Source organism: Piliocolobus tephrosceles, chromosome 9 (assembly GCF_002776525.5).
Source record: "Piliocolobus tephrosceles isolate RC106 chromosome 9, ASM277652v3, whole genome shotgun sequence".
NCBI classification, from domain to species: Eukaryota; Metazoa; Chordata; class Mammalia; order Primates; family Cercopithecidae; genus Piliocolobus; species Piliocolobus tephrosceles.
This window is the reverse complement of record NC_045442.1, coordinates 49,594,265-49,613,202: the sequence shown is the minus strand read 5'-3', so window position 1 is coordinate 49,613,202 and position 18,938 is coordinate 49,594,265. Positions and strand designations below refer to the sequence as shown.

Below are 18,938 nucleotides of genomic sequence, written 5' to 3'. Positions count from 1 at the left end.
AAAAGTTACTCCAAATTGAGTTATTCATAGGGTTAGCTGCGGTATTCCATAAAATGTTCTTACCGCTTCACTTCATCCTCTGCCCTATCTTTCCTTCCTTTCTTTTGTCCATAGACATTAATCTTAAGAACACTTCAAATAGAACTCCTGAATGCTAATCTCCATTTTAGAGTCTGTTTCCTAGGGATTCCAACTGACTAGGGCAAGTTTATTAGAGTGTATTTCCTCTCTAAAGCAAACCTTCTGCCAAACAGATTCTATTATCAAATATTTTATGGGCTGCCACAGGAGTAACTGCATTATACTTGGAAGAGCACTTCACTGAAATACATTTTTGTTCCATTCTAATTTTCAGTATTTGTTTATGTATCAATCTGGCTCAATTAGGCTGGCTAATGCTGTTTTTAAATATTTGGTACTTTAAAGTTTGTTTCTGCTTGCAATTCTTGCAAATGCCAAATGACCCGACTTTTGCATAAATTCTTTTCTTGGTAATTCCTAACTCTGGATGTCAGTCATCCATTAAAAAAAGAGAATTGTTGAATAAAACTTTCGTGTGGTTGTATAGTAGGGGGACTTAGAAATGACAATGTTCACATCTCCTATTCCTTATATAAATATTAAGACATTGCAAATCCAATTTTGTTTACATTTCTTTTTATTTGGAGATTCCATTATATTTAAATCTGACCTTTTGGCTGATGAACAATATATGCCTTGCAGTGTGATTTATGATAAGTTATAAAACTCTCTTGTAATCAGATTTTTCCTATTTCTTAACAGCATTTCTCCCCTATTGCATATATCAAGCCACTATGGCAAGAAGAATTTGTTCTTATACATTTCGTGATAAGGAGATATAAAATTGGATTTTAATGGTTCAACATAAGCAGAAGGCAAAGGCACAGTCTTCTAATATTCTAATATAAAGGCTAATTATGTGAAGGCTGGTGACCAGATGTCTTCTCTTCCTCTTAGGCTCAGAAAAAAAAAAAAAAAAAAAACTTAAGTAGTTTAAAGCTTAACACGAGTGACTCAGAAAATTGCATACAGAAAGTCATCAAGCAGTCAGGCCAGTCTCAGAGGTGACTACATTCAAAGCAATCAACTCCTTTTTGCTAACTCTATTTTTAAAAGGACTCTACATATGACACGAGACAAAATTTGTAAAAAAGAGTTGATGTTTTGAAAAATAACTATAGATTGTTTAGTAAAAGTGCTATTGGAAATTTCTAAATACAGTTCATGATATAGTGTTGAAATTGTATTGAATCAGATATCTATTGAATTACTATTTATTAAATGTTATGCTAATGAAGAAAGTAAGAAGAATAATGTAGCCTATTAGGATTTCTTTTATACTTTAACGTTCAATTTCAGGGTTCATTTAAAAATCAAATCAAAGAGCCCAATTTCCTTCTGCATATAAAGTCAAAGAAACTATTGTCCGGAAGCCATATGCTAAAAGATTTCCATACTTGACTACATATTTATTCTAAATTTTGATGTGAAAATAAATCAAAATCTCAATTACTAAATTATATAACACCTGAAGTCTAGAATCAATGATCTAAGGCTGAACTTAAACAAATTGATTAAGAAATTCCATAGAAAAATTGACAAAAATATTTTAAAAACAGATAAATTAACTAAAGAATTGGTAAATATCTAGCTAACATAAAAATCATTATAAATAAAAATATTTGCTGAAGAGTGATATCATCAAGATGGCAGAGTAAGAAGTCTTAGCCTTCACCTCCACGCATAAACACTGATAAAACATATCTTTATAAAACCTATAAAATCCAATTAAGAAATTGAAACAGCCTAGAAAGGTGAAAAACCTAGAAACTCTTTCTGAAATGGATGAAAGGAACAATTTTACTTTATCTGTGTCAACCTCCCACAAGTCACTCCTGCTCAGGGACAAAAGAAATTCATTAGGCTCATGATTTCTCCCTTGGGGGAAGGACTGAGGGAAGAGTCCATCTGACATTCCCAGGCTTTTGGGTTCTCCCCAATAATCCTAATTTGTTTTATCCCAACTCCAAGCAGTCAGGGAACCAGTAATAGAATGCCTCGGGGAAGCTAACACCAAAGAAAGGTGCTGGGTCTCTCAGCAGCCTGCATAGCACTGTGAGATGGAAAGAAGATGCAAATATTTTAGATTTTGTATTCAGGAAGAAGGGAGAAAAGTGGAGCTGTGCTAGGGAAATGGGGCAGGAAGCTTTCAAATCTGCATAGCACTGTGACATAAAGAGAAAGTTTACAATCTTGAGTCTTACCCTTCAGGAGGAAGGGAAAGAAGTAGAGCTTGCACCCAGCCTCTCACCATTCCAGTGCATTCCTTTCAGGAAGATGAGTTACTGTGGCCATCACAACATGTTGAGATTCGGAGAAGAGGTACAACCCTGAAATGTGTCCACCAAGAATAGGAAAGGAGTGGAATGTGTATAGCCACAGAAAATATGTGAGAAGCTTTCAGCTAGGCTGATTAGTTAGTGAAAGATTTTCTCTGATGAAACCAGCTGATAAAGACTGGAAGACGTGACTGATTCTTTAAATGTGTAGATGCAAATGCAAAGCTACCAGAACCACAAAGAATCAAGAAAAGATGACACTACCAAAGGGAAAAATAAACCTCCGGTAACAGAATGTAAAGAAATAAAGAATTATGGTTTGCATGAGAAAGAATTCAAAATAATTACCTTAAAGAAGCTCAGTGGGGCTAGCTGTGGTGGCTCATGCCTGTAATACCAGCCCTTTGGAAGGCTGAGACACGAGAATTTCTTAAGACCAAGAGTTTGAGACCACACTTGGCAACATAGTGAGTCCCCATCTCTACCAGAAATAATAATAATAATAATAATAATAATTAGCTGAATGTTGTGGCACATATGTTGTGGCACACAACTGTAGTCTCAGCTACTTGGGAGGCTAAGGTGGGAGGGCCACTGGAGCCCGGTAGCTTGAGACTGCAGTGAGCCATGATTGTTTCAGTGACCTACAACTAAACAAAATCAGAAAAAAGACTCATGAACAAAATGAGACTGTCAATAAAGTGATAGAAACCATGCAATAACTGGACTGAAAAATCAAAGAGACAGTTTCAACAGCAGACTTGATAAAACTGAAGAAAGTATCAGCAAGTTCAAAGACAGATAATTTAAAATTATCCAGTCAGAAGCGGAAAAAGGGGTCAGGCGCTGTGGCTCACGACTGTAATCCCAGCACTTTGGGAGGCCAAGGAGGGATGATCACCTGAGGTTAGGAGTTCAAGACCAGCCTGGCCAACATGGTGAAACCTCATTTCTTCTAAAAATACAAAAAGTAGCTGGGCACAGTGGCACATTCCTGTAATTCCAGCTACCCTAGAGGCTGAGGCAGGAGAATAGTTTGAGCCTAGGAGGCAGAGGTTGCAGTAATTCGAGATCGCACAACTACACTCCAGCCTGGGTGACACAGAGAGACTTCATGTCAAAAAAATAAGAAGGAGAAGGAGAAGAATAATAAATAAAATACAATAAAGATAGTTATGGGATTAATGTGACATAATAAAAGAAATCAATATATATGTAACATTCCAGAAAGAAAAGGCAGAGAGAAAGAGCCAGAAACTTATTTTAAAAAATAATGGCCCAAGACTTCCAAAATCGGGAGGAAAATAGACATCATATTTATGAAGCTCAAATTTGTCCTATTCGGGTAAACCAAAATGTCTATACTAAGATGCATTATAATCAAATGTCAAATTCAAAGATGAAGAAGTATCTCTTTATCTTTTGAAAGCACAAGAGAAAATTGATTCATTATGTGTAAAGGAGGTCCCATAATACTATCAGCGAATTTCTCAGCAGAAACTCTGCTGACAGAAGGGAATTCGATGATTGATTCAAAGTACTGAAAGAAAAAACACAAGACAAATCTGCCAATTATGAATCTATACCCAGCAAAATATTCTTTCAAAAATGAATAAGAGATAAAGACTTTCCCCAAAAAAGCTGAGTTTGTTTAAAAATGAGTTGCAAGAGGTGTGAAAGCAAGTTCTTTAAGTTAAAACTAAAGATACTAAACAGCAACAGGAAAGCCTTAAAAGTGTAACAATTGCTAGTAAAGGTAATCATGTAAACAAATAAAGGATATTGTAATACTGTAATGATGGTGTAGAAATCACTTTTAATTGTAGTATAAAAGTTAAAAACCCAAAAATATAAAAAGTAACTAATTACAAAAATGTGTTAATGGACTCACCTTGTTGAAAGATGTATATTGTGATACCAAAAACATAAAGTATGAGAAGGAAGTATATTGTATTGCAGATTGTATGTTATTGATGATAATTTGCTATTAGTTTAAAATAGGCTGTTATCACTATAAGATATCTATGGAATGCTTCATAATAACCACAATATAAAAACACACACACACACACACACACACACACACAAGCACAACCTAGAAGAATCACATTTACCTGACTTCAAATTATACTCCAAAGCTAAATGAACCCAAACAACATGATAATGACATTAAAATAGACACATAGGCCAAGGAACACATTGGAGAACCCAGAGATAAATCCATACATTAATAGTCAAGTCATTTTTAACAAAAGTGCCAAGAACATACATTGGGGAAATAACAGTATGTTCAACAAATTGTTGTGGGAAAACTGGATATCCATAAGCAGAAAAATAAAACTAGAACCCTGTATCTTGCCGTGTACAAACATCAAAATGGATTACAGACTTAAATCTAAGACCTGAAACTATACTATTAGAAGAAAACGTTGGAGAAACACTCTGAGACATTGATCTGGGTAAAGATTTCCTGAGTAATACCTAAAAAGTAAAAGCAACCAAAGCAAAAATGAACAAATTAGATCACATCGAACTAAAAAACTTTTGTAGAGCAAAGAAACAACCAAGAAAGTGAAGAGACAACCCACAGAATGAAAGTAAATATTTACGAATTACCCATCTGATAAAAGATTAATAACCAGAATATATAAAGAGACCCCCCGAAACACAATAGGAACAAAAAACAAATACTTTGATTTAAAATGGCCAAAATATCTAAAAACAAAACAAAACAAAAAAGCTGAATAGATACTTCTCAAAAGAAGACATACATATGGCAAACAGGTATATACAAAAATGCTCAACATCACTAATCATCAGAAAAATGAAAACCAAAACAACAAGGAGATATCAACTCAACCAGTTAAATTAACTTTCATCTAAAAGACAGGCATTCATCATTGCCTGTCTTTTGGATAACAGGACTGTGGAGAAAAGGGAACCCTTCTGAGGATAAAGTGAGGATGGTTAATGAGTACCTAAATGGAATGATTAAGATGTGGTATTTGGTAGCACAATAGGTTTACTATAGTTACTTTTTTTTTCTTTTTGCATATTGTATAATATCTAAGAGTGGAATTAAAATGTTCCTTACATGCAAAAAAGATAAAAGCTTGCAGTTAAGGCTACTCCCAATTCCCCTAATTTGATAATTTCACATTGTATGCCTATATCAAAAATCCCATGTGTCCCATAAATATATACAACTATTACATACCCACAAAAATAAAAAAAAAAATTCAAAACCAGTAAAATTCAAAGAAAGACAGCAAGAGGGGAAAAGAGAAACTAAAATACTACAAACCAGAGAGAAAATAATTAACACAATTGAAATAGTAAGTTCTTCCATATCAATAATCACCTTAAATGTAAATAGATTAAATTTGTCAATCAACATGCAGTTAATGGTTGAAAAGATTATGAACAGGACCCAACTATATGCTGTCTACAACAGACTTACTTTCGATTTAAGGACACACATAGGCTGAAAGTGAAGGGATGGAAAAAGATATTCTATGAAAATAGTAATTAAAAGAGTGCAGGGGTGGCTATGCTAATATCAGAATACACACCCACACACACACACACACACACATAATTTAAGTCAAAAATTATCTCAAGAGACAAAGAAATACATTATATAATGATAAATTGATTCAAATATCAGGAAGATATAATAAATATATAAAAATATATAAAATAAATGTCTATCCACCTGACATTAGAAAATCTGAATATATAAAGGAAATATTAAATATAAAGGAAATATTAACCAAACTGAAGGGAGAAATAGGCAACAATACAATAATAATAAGAGACTTCAGTACGCCACTTTCAACAATGATAATTCATTCAGACAGAAAAGCAATAAGGAAATAGTGAACTTGAACAACTGTATAGACTAAACGGAACTCAGGTGTATCTACAGAACATAATTCAGCAGTAGCAGAATATACATTCTTCTCAAAGGCACACAGAACAGTCTTCATGATATGTCACATGTTAAGTCACAAGATAAGTCTTAGCAAATTTCAGCTTAAAATATCAAATTTTTAGCCAAAACTATATGAAAGTATAAACCAATTACAGAAGGAAAATTGGAAAACTTATAAATATGTTGAGATTAAATAAGCTCCTTAACAACCAATGGATCAAAGCAGTCAAAAGGGAAACCAGAAACTATCTTGGGACAAGTGAAAATGAAACCACAACCTATCAAGGCTTATGGGATGCAGAAAAAGCAGTACTAAGAGGGAAGATTATGATAAAAACAAAACCCTATATAAAAAAGAAGAAAGATCTCCAATAAACCTACTAACTTTAAACACTAAGGAACTAGGAAAAGAACCAACTAAGCCCAACATTAGTAGAAGGAAGGAAATAATAAAAATTAGAGCAGAAATAAATAAAACCGAGACTAGGAAAACTGAAATTAACACGGTTGTTTCTTGTTGAAACATAAACAGAATTGACAAAACCTTAACTACACAAAGAAAAAAACGAATGAAGACTCAATACAATCAGAAATGAAGAGGAGACATTACAAACAATGCCATAGAAATAAAAGAAGAATCATATCAGACTACTATAAACATTTACATACTGTGAAACTGGATAGCCTGGAGAAGATAGATAAATTCCTAGATATGTTCAATTTACAAAGACTAAATCATGAAGAAATGTAAAATATGAACAGAGAATAATGAGTAAGAAGATTGAATCAGTAAAAAAAAGTCTCTCCCCAAGATAAGCCCGGAACCAGATGGCTTCACTAGTGAGTTCTACCAAACTTTTAAAGAAAAATTCAAATTCTTCCAAAAAGTTGAAAAAAACTCATTTTATGATGTAAACATTACCCTGAAACCAATGACAAATAAAGACATTATAAGAAAATTACAATATTCCTGATGAACATAGATATAAAAATCATCAATAAAATACTGGAAAACCAAAATCAAAACACATTAAAAAGATCAATCACCATGATCAGATGGGATTTATCCCTGGGATGTAACGATAGTTCAGCATGTGCAAATGAATAAATTATATACATCATATTAATAAAATGAAAGTTAATTATTACATGATAATTTCAATACATGCAGAAAAAGCATTCAACAACAAACATTCAACATCCTTTTGTGATAAAAACATTCAACAAACTAGGTATAGAAAGAATGTATGTCAACACAATAGAGGACACATATGACAAGCCCATGGATAATATCATGCTCAATGTAAAAATTAAAACATTTTCCTCCAAGATCAGGAACCAGACAAGGATGTTCACTCTCCTGACTTCTGTTCAGCATAGTACTGAGACTCCTAGCCAAAGGGACTAGACACAAAAATAAAATGAAAGGAATCCAAATCCAAAAGGAAGAAAAATTATCTCTAGTTTCAGATGACACAATCTTATATGTAGAAAATCCTAAATGCTCTACCAAAGAATGAAAATATATGTGTGTATGTATATGTCTCTCTCTATATAAAGAAATATGTATATTTTATATTTATATATTATATATTAAAAATATATAGTAAAATATATAAAATATTATATCTAAATTAATTAAAAAGCAGAAATGTTATTTTATGCTTATATTTTATAAATGTATAATATTACATGTTATATATAACAAAATATATAAATATATAAATTCAGTAAGTTGCAGAATATTAAATCAATATATAGAAACCTGTTGTGTTTCTGTACATTTATAATAAACCATCTGAAAACAAAATTAAGAAAATAATCCCACTTATATAACTATTAAAAAATAAAATACTTAGGAAACAAATTAACAAGAAAGACTTGCACATTGAAAATTACACATATGGCCGGGCGCGGTGGCTCAAGCCTGTAATCCCAGCACTTTGGGAGGCCGAGACGGGCGGATCACGAGGTCAGGAGATTGAGACCATCCTGGCTAACAAGGCGAAAACCTGTCTCTACTAAAAAATAGAAAAAACTAGCCGGGCAAGGTGGTGGGCATCTGTAGTCCCAGCTACTCGGGAGGCTGAGGCAGGAGAATGGTGTAAACCCAGGAGGTGGAACTTGCAGAGAGCCGAGATCCAGCCACTGCACTCCAGCCTGGGCAACAGAGCCAGACTCCATCTCAAAAAAAAAAAAAAAAAAAAAAGAAAAGAAAAAAAGAAAATTACACATACTACCCAAGGCAATCTGTGAAGTGAACACAATTTCACAAATCCCAGTGGTGTTTCTTACAGCAATAAAAAAAAATTTTCTAAAATTCAGATGAAACCACAAAAGACCCAGATAGCCAAAGGGATCTTGAGAAAGAACAAAGCTGGAGGCATCAGACTTCCTGATTTTAATATATATTCCAAAGCTACAGTAATTAAAATATTGGGGTACTGGCATAAAGACAGACATATATAACGATGGAAAAATAAGGGTCAATGAAAAGAACATTATTGTTTTGTAATTATCAATCTCATAAAGTTTACAAATTACTAGGATGAACCAAATGTTGCCTATACATACAATGAAATATTATTAGCCTAAAAAAAGAGAAAATTCTGCCATTCGCTGTGGCATACATGAACCTTGAGAACATTACATTAAGTGAAATAAACTAGTCACAAAAAGACAAATATCATGTGTTTCCACTTATATGAGGTACCTAAAATAATCACATTCATAGAAACAGAAAGTAGAATGATGGTGGCTAAGAGCTGGGATGAGGGGAAAATGGGGAGTTATTTAATGGATATAGAGTCACAGTTTCACAAGATGAAAAAAGCCTGGAGTTCTGTTATGCAATGTGAATATACTTAACACTACTAGACTGTATGCTTAAACATGATTAAAATGGTAAATATTATGTTACATGCTTTTCACCACAATTGAAAATAAATTTTTAAAACCCCACACATATATCAAAATTAAGATTACCTAATGGATATGAGGACTTTAGAAAAAAGATATTTTTATAAATTTCAAGTAGATATTACTGCCTTCAGAATTCATCTGTGTACCATTATTTAAAAAAAAAAAAACTTCATGAAATAATGTCAATATATACTTATTAATAAAATTGGCAGAAGTAACAGAAAAACCCACAAATTTTCATGGTTTAAAATAATAAAAATTTATTTCTCTATCATGTAAATCCAGTTGGTTACTTCCACTCAGCATTAGACAAGTATGCTCCATGCAGTCATACAGCAATCCAGGCTGATAAAGACGCTACCATATTAAACACTTGGTTTCCACAGTCATTTTCAGCTAACGGAAAGATAAGGAGGAAGTGAAGAAGTGGCAATTTGGGGTATAGGAGATTTATATGGTCCATGCTAGATATGGTATACCTCCTTGCTACAGCCAAGAACTGTCTACAGAATAGCAGCAGTGTCCCCACTGAGGGATTTTAGAAATGCAGTTGTCTAAGCCTCATGTCAGACCTACTGAATCCAAATCTGCATTTTAATACCATCCCCTATGTGAATCATATGCATATTAAAATTCGAGAAGCAGTGGTTTAGAGGAGAGATGGGTAAACTTGCCAAATAGGGCCTGTTATACTATCAAAGGTTTTTATCTTTAAGAATTATTAATAGTTGGTCAGGCACAGTGGCTCACGCCTGTAATCCCAGCATTTTGGAAGGCTGAAGTGGGTGGATCACCTGAGGTCAGGAGGTTGAGAATAGCTTGGCCAACATGGTGAAACCCCATCTCTACTAAAAATACAAAAATTAGTTGGGCATGGTGGCATGCACCTGTAATCCCAGCTACTCGGGAGGCTATGGCAGGAGAATCACTTGAACCTGGGAGGCAGAAGTTGCAGTGAGCGATCTCACTACGGCACTCCAGTCTGGGAGACAGAGTGAGACTCTGTCTAAGAAAAATAAATAAATAAATAAATAATTATTTTTAATTGTATAAGGAAAAGGATACGGAGAACTTTACAAACTATTTTTTATACTTTTGTTTGAATGAATATGTCTTATTTTCCACATAAAATTTTTATTTGAAAAACATAAGAAATGTACCATCTTAGTGCTCCTCTTTATCTCTGATGATAGACGAATCGGTAGTATATCTGGATATGTCAGGTTTAAACTCTTGGAAATAATTTCATTTAATCTTTTGTGATCACATTTATGTAATAATATTCTGGATAACAATATTCCACTTTAATAATACTTGGATAAATTATATATAGAATTATGCTAACCCATGTTGAAAAGCAATCTGGCAAAATTGGGAGACAATTATTTCAATCAGAGGGAGTAAATTTAATTTTGTGACCACTTTGAAAGATTATAAACAGGTTGACAATTCAGTTAATTTATTTTTCAATTGGAAATGCATACATATACACTTATTCACCCTCACACACATCTGTGTTCGTATAGTTCATGGAAGTTTTGAATAATCATGGAATCGTAGTTTTCTAAAGACACATTTGTGAAAATGGCTGACAAATTTTATTATCAGTTTTAATGTTACATCAGAACTTTGATTGAGCATGCTCATTTTCGTGGTACTATTGTATTTGGAGGATTATTACATTTAGATATTAATTTACAACTAAATTAAAAATAAACAAACCTAAATCCATAGTGAACATAAAACAAAACAGTATTAGAGCTCCCCCTAGTGTCATGTAACAGCTGCAGCTAACATGCTAGCGCAAATACCATGTTACATTTCTAAGCAGTTGAGCCTTGAGGTTTACACCATGAATAATTAAAAGACTTCTACATCTTGTTTTTTTTTTTTTTTTTTTTCATTGATCCTTTAAAGTCTGTATTATATAGTTAGTTAATTCTGTAAAACATTAAATAGAGAAGCTCTTTACAAAAATAAAAAAAACTTGGGCACCTATTTCTCTCTAGCACTTGAATTTTTTTAGGGTGACTTTTTTGTTGTTGTTCTTGAAAAGAATGCTTGAGAATATTTACCAATCTTAGAATTTTATATCTGAAACAGACCTTTGAGTTCAATTCTTTGAAAATTTTATGACCCAGTTAAAAATCTGAGAGATGAAAGTGTTTGCTAAAATTTGTATAACCAGGTTCTAACAGGATCTGGACTAGAACTTAGGTTGATGTCCACTGTATTGACTATTCCACTGTTGTACACTCCATCTCTGTTATTTACAAGTTAGTTGAGTACATCGGACCACAATCTGATTATTTTGTTTCCAATTTTTAAAGAAAGTTAAAAATTTTTGCAGAAGAAAATTAATAGAAGATAATTGATGTAGGAAACATTCTTTATTAATTTTATACATTATAGGTATTTGTACTTAAATTATTAATTTTTATTTTGAATATCATGACCACAATCATTAGTTCTGTATAATAAAAACTACTGCATTGATTTTCAGTCTGTTAAATATTTTACTCGATTGCCTGGATATTTTGGTAAGCAGTTACCTCACCAAATAGTGAAACTTCCTTTGCAAACATTATAACCATGAGAACATTAAGACAGTGAGAGAAATATGACCTAACCAATTGTACCTTTCCTTTAACCTCCCAATTGCTCTTCGTTATTCCTGGGTGTGGGCCAAACTAATTTTGGGGAAAATTTAGTTTACAGTTTAAAGGATAATAGCCTTTCCTCAAACTAAACCATCAACACAATTCTTTCCTCGTCCATTTTAAATGCCTCACCAATTTTATTAATAAGATAGTAAAGCTTTACTATAGTAAAGGGTACAATCTCAAAGACTTTCAAAATCTTTTTTTTTTCTTTTGTATGGGGTGATTATTTTAGGATCATTCAGAAAGGATCATTTTCTTTTTCCTTTTTTTGAGACAGAGTCTGGTCCTGTCACCCAGACTTGCAGTGGTATGATCTCAGCTCACTGCAACCTCCACCTCCAGGGTTAAAGTGATTCTCCTGCCTCGGCCTCCTGAGTAGCTAACACTACAGGTGCACACCATCACGCTCAGCTAATTATTGTATCTTTAGTGTAGATGGTGTTTCACCGTGCTGGCCAGGCTGATCTCGAATTCCCGATCTCAAGAGATTTGCCTGCCTCAGTGCTGGGATTACAGGCGTTAAGGGAGGACACCACCCCTCATATCATCTTATGCCCAATTTCTGCCTCCAAAGGAAGAAGAGTAAAATCTAAAAGGCAGAAATGAAATCCACAGGCAGACAGCCCAGTGCCGCACCCTGGGCCTGGTAGTTAAAGATCCACCCCTGCCGGGCGCGGTGGCTCAAGCCTGTAATCCCAGCACTTTGGGAGGCCGAGACGGGCGGATCACGAGGTCAGGAGATCAAGACCATCCTGGCTAACACAGTGAAACCCCGTCTCTAGTAAAAAATACAAAAAACTAGCCAGGTGAGGTGGCGGGCGCCTGTAGTCCCAGCTACTCGGGAGGCTGAGGCAGGAGAATGGTGGGAACCCGGGAGGCGGAGCTTGCAGTGAGCTGAGATCCGGCCACTGCACTCCAGCCTGGGCAACAGAGGGAGAGACTCCATCTCAAAAAAAAAAAAAAAAAAAAAAGATCCACCCCTGACCTAATTACCTAATTGGTTCTGTTATCTATAGATTACCGACATTGTATAGAAATGCACTGTGAAAATCCCTATCTTGCTTTGTTCCTATCTAATTACCGGCGCATGAAGCCCCCAGTCACTTACCCCCTGCTTTCTCAATCAATCACGATCCTCTCACACGCACCCCCTTAGAGTTGTGAGCCCTTAAAAGGGACAGGAATTGCCTACTCGGGGAGCTCGGCTCTTGAGACAGAAATCTTGCCGATACCCCCAGCCGAATAAACCCCTTCCTTCTTTAACTCGGTGTCTGAGGAGTTTTGTCTGAGGCTTGTCCTGCTGCAGCGTGAGCCACTGTGCTTGGCCGACTCATTTTAGAATAGCATATGTCTGTGTATGTATGAATGGTCGATAATGGTTTCATTGTGTCTATCCTTTTCTTATCTTAGTTTCTATAAGGACATACAATAGTAGACTTGTAAACAAAACTATTTAAACCCGACATGATACCCAGGTCTGTGAAAAGTGACTAGAGAAATGTGTGACTGAGGCATAAGTCTCAATCATTGAGGTTTATTAAGCCAGACTTAGGGCATTTCCAAGAATAATATGAGCCACAAGCACATCTGTGGTTGTTTTTCCCAAATAGGTTTTCAGGTTTAGTGTTTTGCCATAAGGTTTAAGTACCATAAACTATAAACTCTACCATAAACATTTCCTTAAGGGGGGGTGATGGGGAGAGGCATGTAGGAAGAGGGACAGGCAGGCAGTAAGGTGAATAGTTACATTCCTGTGAGACTTCAGTTAGTGCCCAGTAAATCCACATTTAACATAAGATAATGTGGATGTCTGCAGAAGAAAAAAGAGTTAAAGAAGAGTCAATTATGCAGAAGTCTCTGAGTATGAGTATGGGAAATGAGCCTTGACTTTGTTCTGCACCTCCGAAGATAAGTGTGTAATCAGTGTAGAATTTTAGGAGATAGAGTGCAGACCTAAAGTTACAATTGGCCTGTCTTTGTTAACGGGAAAGCAGCAAATAATTTGCCTATGAATAATACGTGCGGGCAGCCTTCCCAGGTGCCTGAGGTTTTTACCTTTCCACAGAGACTTTGTAGGTGCATAATGTTACTAACAGCTATTCATTTGGAAGAGGGTATTGTAATAAGTCAGCGTCAGGGCTTAATCTTCATTCCTGCATACATTTGGAGGGTCCTGAGATTTTAATTTTTCTTTACATAGGCTTTCTTTATAATGGAAGATCTGTTTTTCACCAATGTGTGATACTTTAAAGATGTGCTTTTTCAAAACATTTAGCCAGCAATGTCAAGAAACTGTAATAGAAGATTTCTAGATGAAACCTGCATATTCATAATACTATTATATTCAGTAAGGTAAAGTTTATGGTATATAGGAAAGTAGTTATCCACCAACAATGAAAGAATATAATCCATCAGCCAAGAAGAGAAACTGAAGAATCTACCATCAATTGATCCATGTTTGGTTTGCTCAGAAAAAAACTAGCTTTTTTGTTGTTGTTGTTTGTTTTTTGAGAAAAACCAGTAATTATATCTTCAATTCAATATGACATAATGAAACACAAACTTGTGAAAAGAGACCGTAGCTTTTTGGTCAAAATAATTAATGATACTACAGTCTACAAACACAAAACAAATTGATGATGCTACTTCTTTTAAAGAGCAAGAAGCTGTGGAAAGTGATGTTAACCAAATCAGTGAGTTATTACTAAAGAGAAAATCAAAATATGGGAATTATGGGTTATGTTATGTGAAAGGAAAATAAACTTTTGGGACCCTAAACTCACTACCCCACAGGGAAAAGTTAAGCTTGGGAACTGAGGCACACAAAACTGCCTCCCATTTTGTTCTTAAATGGATAGCTGCAAAGATAGAAGGCAGCATACCTCTGCTCAGGGATTTTTTCCACAATTTGCTCTCAAGGAAATTCCTGTGGGCCCCAAGATCTTTAGGCTGAAAGAGAGTTCTTTTAAATTATGCCTTGGCAATGTAAATCAGCAGCTTATCTTCACAGCACAAAGGCAGGATTGAAAGTCCTCCTTCCACTCCCTAAGACAGATGCATATTTGCTTCCTCTACTCTATATTTACTTTATCTTATGTAAAAATCCAGATTCACCAAGTGTGAGACATGCATGGTTGACTGTTCCTCTACCCACTCTTTTTACATGTGAAATGTGAATTCAGTGAACACGGTTAAAAGCCTCAGAAGAATGCAGCTGCTTCAACTATTTTATTTATTCCCCCTTTTTTCTTCCCTCTTTTCCTTATTTAAAGCTTGTTCCCCTTTAACCATTGAAGTTTTCAAACTCTCTTTGGAATAAGCATGGATCACAGATGTTCCTGTGATTTTGCGTTCCTTTTTCCCAGGCACACCCTCAACTTTGGCAAAATAAACCTCTAAATTGATTGAGATTCATCTCAGTCATTTCCTCTGATTTTATAGTTATATGGGAAAAACTATTTAAAAAGCCAAGAAAGTATATGTGCAACATACCTTCTTAAATTCAAAGCTTAAGTTGAAAGCTTAAATTCACATCGAAGCATAAATCATATACTCTTCTCCAGGGTGGCTTTCCCAGTGCTAAGGTTCTCCAGTGTATCAATGATGCCATGACATGTAGACAAAAAGAGACTCAGGCGGCTGAACATTTGTCTTATATTTGAGTTTAAATGAGGGCCTCTTAAGCTCCAACATGATTTGGTTAAGTTCTTTGAACAGTGCCTTTGTGGAAACACACTTAGTAGAAGGTGATCTAGCAAAAGAAGACTTGTGTAGAAAAGGCATTTTTTCTTTTTTTTTTTTTAAATGTTCCCAGAATAATAAAGAGATCAAAGTGCTACAGGTCTCATTGGGCATTTGTATTCACTAACAACTGTTATTCTAATCTAACCACCTTGTCATCAAGAGGAGAAGGGTCAAGTGAGTTTCTGAAGATTTGGTAGTTAGCTAAAGGGGTAAACTTATACTGCACTCTACTTTTTTTTATTTAAATAATTAAATCTACTTTTGATATCAGGAGTTCTTATCACTGATTTGATCAAGGCTAGTCATTTTTAATTCATTGAAAAAGCAAATTAATATAAAACATTATGATTCATAATGCATGAGTACTTCAAATGCTACATCTGAAATTTAAACAAACACACTAATACAAATATACCATTTGATGTACAGCCAATGCCATTCTAGGGCTGCAGTTCCCTATTAGAGTGCTATATAATTTTAGAGTAACTCATCATTTACATTTATGTTAGTTGTTTTTGTTTTTGTTTTTTTAATGAAGTAAGAAGCTAAAGAGCATTGCAAAGCAATCTGGGGGCAGAATCATTTAGAAATTTATTTATCCTTGTCTCCCTCCCCAGTATTTTACAACAAAGTTACCTATATCTTGTTCAACAGAATGTATTTTGCAAGTTATTTGCCTTTGGTCTGTCAGCTCAAAGCATTGATTTAAATTTTCATGAAGCAATTCTCTTTCCTGTGTTATATTTCTTTGGTTTGCACAGCACTCAACTGAATTATGTAATTTCAAGTAGCTAGTATGTACTGGCTTAGTGACTATGATATTTTGCAATGTTTTTTGGCAAATATTTATGTACCCCTGCCTCCCACTGTGGGGGGAGGATGTTTCCATGTCCCACCAATGTTGGGTTTGGGTATTTGACTTGATGGGATCAATGAGAAGTTATTTGAACACAGGCTTGAAATATACATGCTCTCTTGCTTTTCTGTCATCAGAACAAGAATGAAATGTTCTGTACAGCTGTATCTGCCTGAAGAATGAGAAATACATAGAGCAGAACTATCCCAGTTGATGCAGATGTGTAAGCAATACAAGACATGCTGGAGCAGTGTGAAGAAGAAGAGGCGAGAACGACCCCCGGACCGACCAAAGCCCGCGCGCGCTGCATCCCGCGTCCAGCACCTACGTCCCGCCGCCGTCGCCACCATGCCCAAGAGAAAGGCTGAAGGGGATGCTAAAGGAGATAAAGCCAAGGTGAAGGACGAACCACAGAGAAGATCCGCGAGGTTGTCTGCTAAACCTGCTCCTCCAAAGCCAGAGCCCAAGCCTAAAAAGGCCCCTGCAAAGAAGGGAGAGAAGGTACCCAAAGGGAAAAAGGGAAAAGCTGATGCTGGCAAGGAGGGGAATAACCCTGCAGAAAACGGAGATGCCAAAACAGACCAGGCACAGAAAGCTGAAGGTGCTGGAGATGCCAAGTGAAGTGTGTGCATTTTTGATAACTGTGTACTTCTGGTGACTGTACAGTTTGAAATACTATTTTTTATCAAGTTTTATAAAAATGCAGAATTTTGTTTTACTTTTTTTTTTTTTTTAAAGCTATGTTGTTAGCACACAGAACACTTCATTGTTGTTTTTGGGGGAAGGGGCATATGTCACTAATAGAATGTCTCCAAAGCTGGATTGATGTGGGGAAAACACCTTTCCCTTCTAGTTTTGAGAGACTTCCTCTTGGTTCCCAGGAGGAGGGATTCCCTACTTTGACACACATGGCCATCTTGGCACAAAAGCCTTGTGGTATGGAAAAACAAATTTGTTTTTATGTCCTCTTCTCCCTTTCCATCTTTCAGCATAGACTTAACTCCCTTAAGCCCAGACATCTGTTGGGACCTGACCCCTAGTCAGTGGTTACCAGTGTGTCAGGCAATCTGGACTTTCCAGTGATGCCACTGAGATGGCACCTGTCAAAACAGCATGGTTCCATTTCTAGATTGTGGATCTTCAGATAAATTCTGCCATTTTCATTTCACTTCCTGAAAGTCAGGGTCGGCTTGTGAAAAGTTGTTAAACAACATGCTAAATGTGAAATGTCAACCCTCACTCTAAACTTTCCCTGTTCAGAGCATCAGATGAAGACTTCATTGGGTTTTATAGTGGCTTTCTGATTTTTGGTAGTCCATTGAAGAAGGGAGTTTGAAAGTTGTTGTATACTGTTAACGATTGTCTGCCCATGTCCTGCCTGAAATACCATGATTGTTTATGGAAAGTATCTTTAATAAAGCTGGATACAGTTTGGCTTGGAAAAAAAAAAAAAAAAAGACATGCTACTACTGTTTGTCACTGAGTTTTGAGGTATTTGTCATACACTAATAGATGATGACACAAGAAATAAACTCAAATGAGTTTAAGAAAGGCATCTATTGGACTTGAGAGTAGATATATGTGGACTAAGATTCTTATTAGCTGTAAGTATAAGGATATCATGGCACCAAAAAGTAAAAACTAAGAAGAATCTTATTTTCATTTGCCCCAAGTTTTTGCATCCTCTGCATGTTTTATTCTTTTCTAATCAAAAGTAACTTGACCAACAATGTTTATCACCATAGCGTTGGGTCTAAAGATGCTGCTGCATGACACAGTGTTACTTCAAAGTTAATTCGTAAAGACCATATTTTGATTTTTTTCTACAGCCATTGTTGCTAAACCTGTCACTAAATTTGTCTTCTGAAAATCCTAATGATCTTGTGATCTTACTAAAAAGAAAGCTCTATTAATCTGGGTTGCTCAGCATTTTGTTTCCTTACCTACTCATGATCTCATCTTAATGCCTAACCTAGGTGTCTTTCGTATTGCTCTTGAACCATGCTCCTCATGTTAGACTAAGACATTTCTAGATCCTCACAGCACAATGACATGAGGTATAATATTGATTAACTGCAGAGGACAACTGACATGACAGAAACACACTCACATGTTACAGTTCACATGGCTCATATTCCTGGCTCCTAGCTTTTAGCCTGCTTTGCTTCATGTCCAGTAGATCCTGTTCAATCACTGTCACTTTTCACAGCTAACTACCTCAATGAAACAAGTGAAAAAGGAAAGAGGAAGGTCATTTTAAAGTTATTTTCATGTGACCCCTTAGGCAGTTCATACATGGATGTTTGCTTTCTTCCAGATCGGTCAGCATGTCTCTCTTTCTCTTTTTCAACTAGTTAGAGAAAAACTTCTAATTTATGAGATTAGAGCATGCCTAGTTAGTCTCTCTGTTTTAAGGTCAACTGTATCATATAAAATGACCTAATCATGGGAGCAAAACC

At 35.4% G+C, this 18,938-nt stretch overlaps 1 protein-coding gene across 1 annotated transcript; it reads left to right on the top strand.

The window, feature by feature from the left end:
* The first annotated feature begins 16,727 nt into the window (after positions 1-16,727).
* LOC111551293 (non-histone chromosomal protein HMG-17) lies at positions 16,728-17,936 on the top strand. Its single transcript, XM_023225155.2, has one exon. It carries the CDS (start codon positions 16,828-16,830, stop codon positions 17,098-17,100), a length of 273 nt encoding a protein of 90 aa, XP_023080923.1. The 5' UTR covers positions 16,728-16,827; the 3' UTR covers positions 17,101-17,936.
* The last annotated feature ends 1,002 nt before the right edge of the window (positions 17,937-18,938 follow it).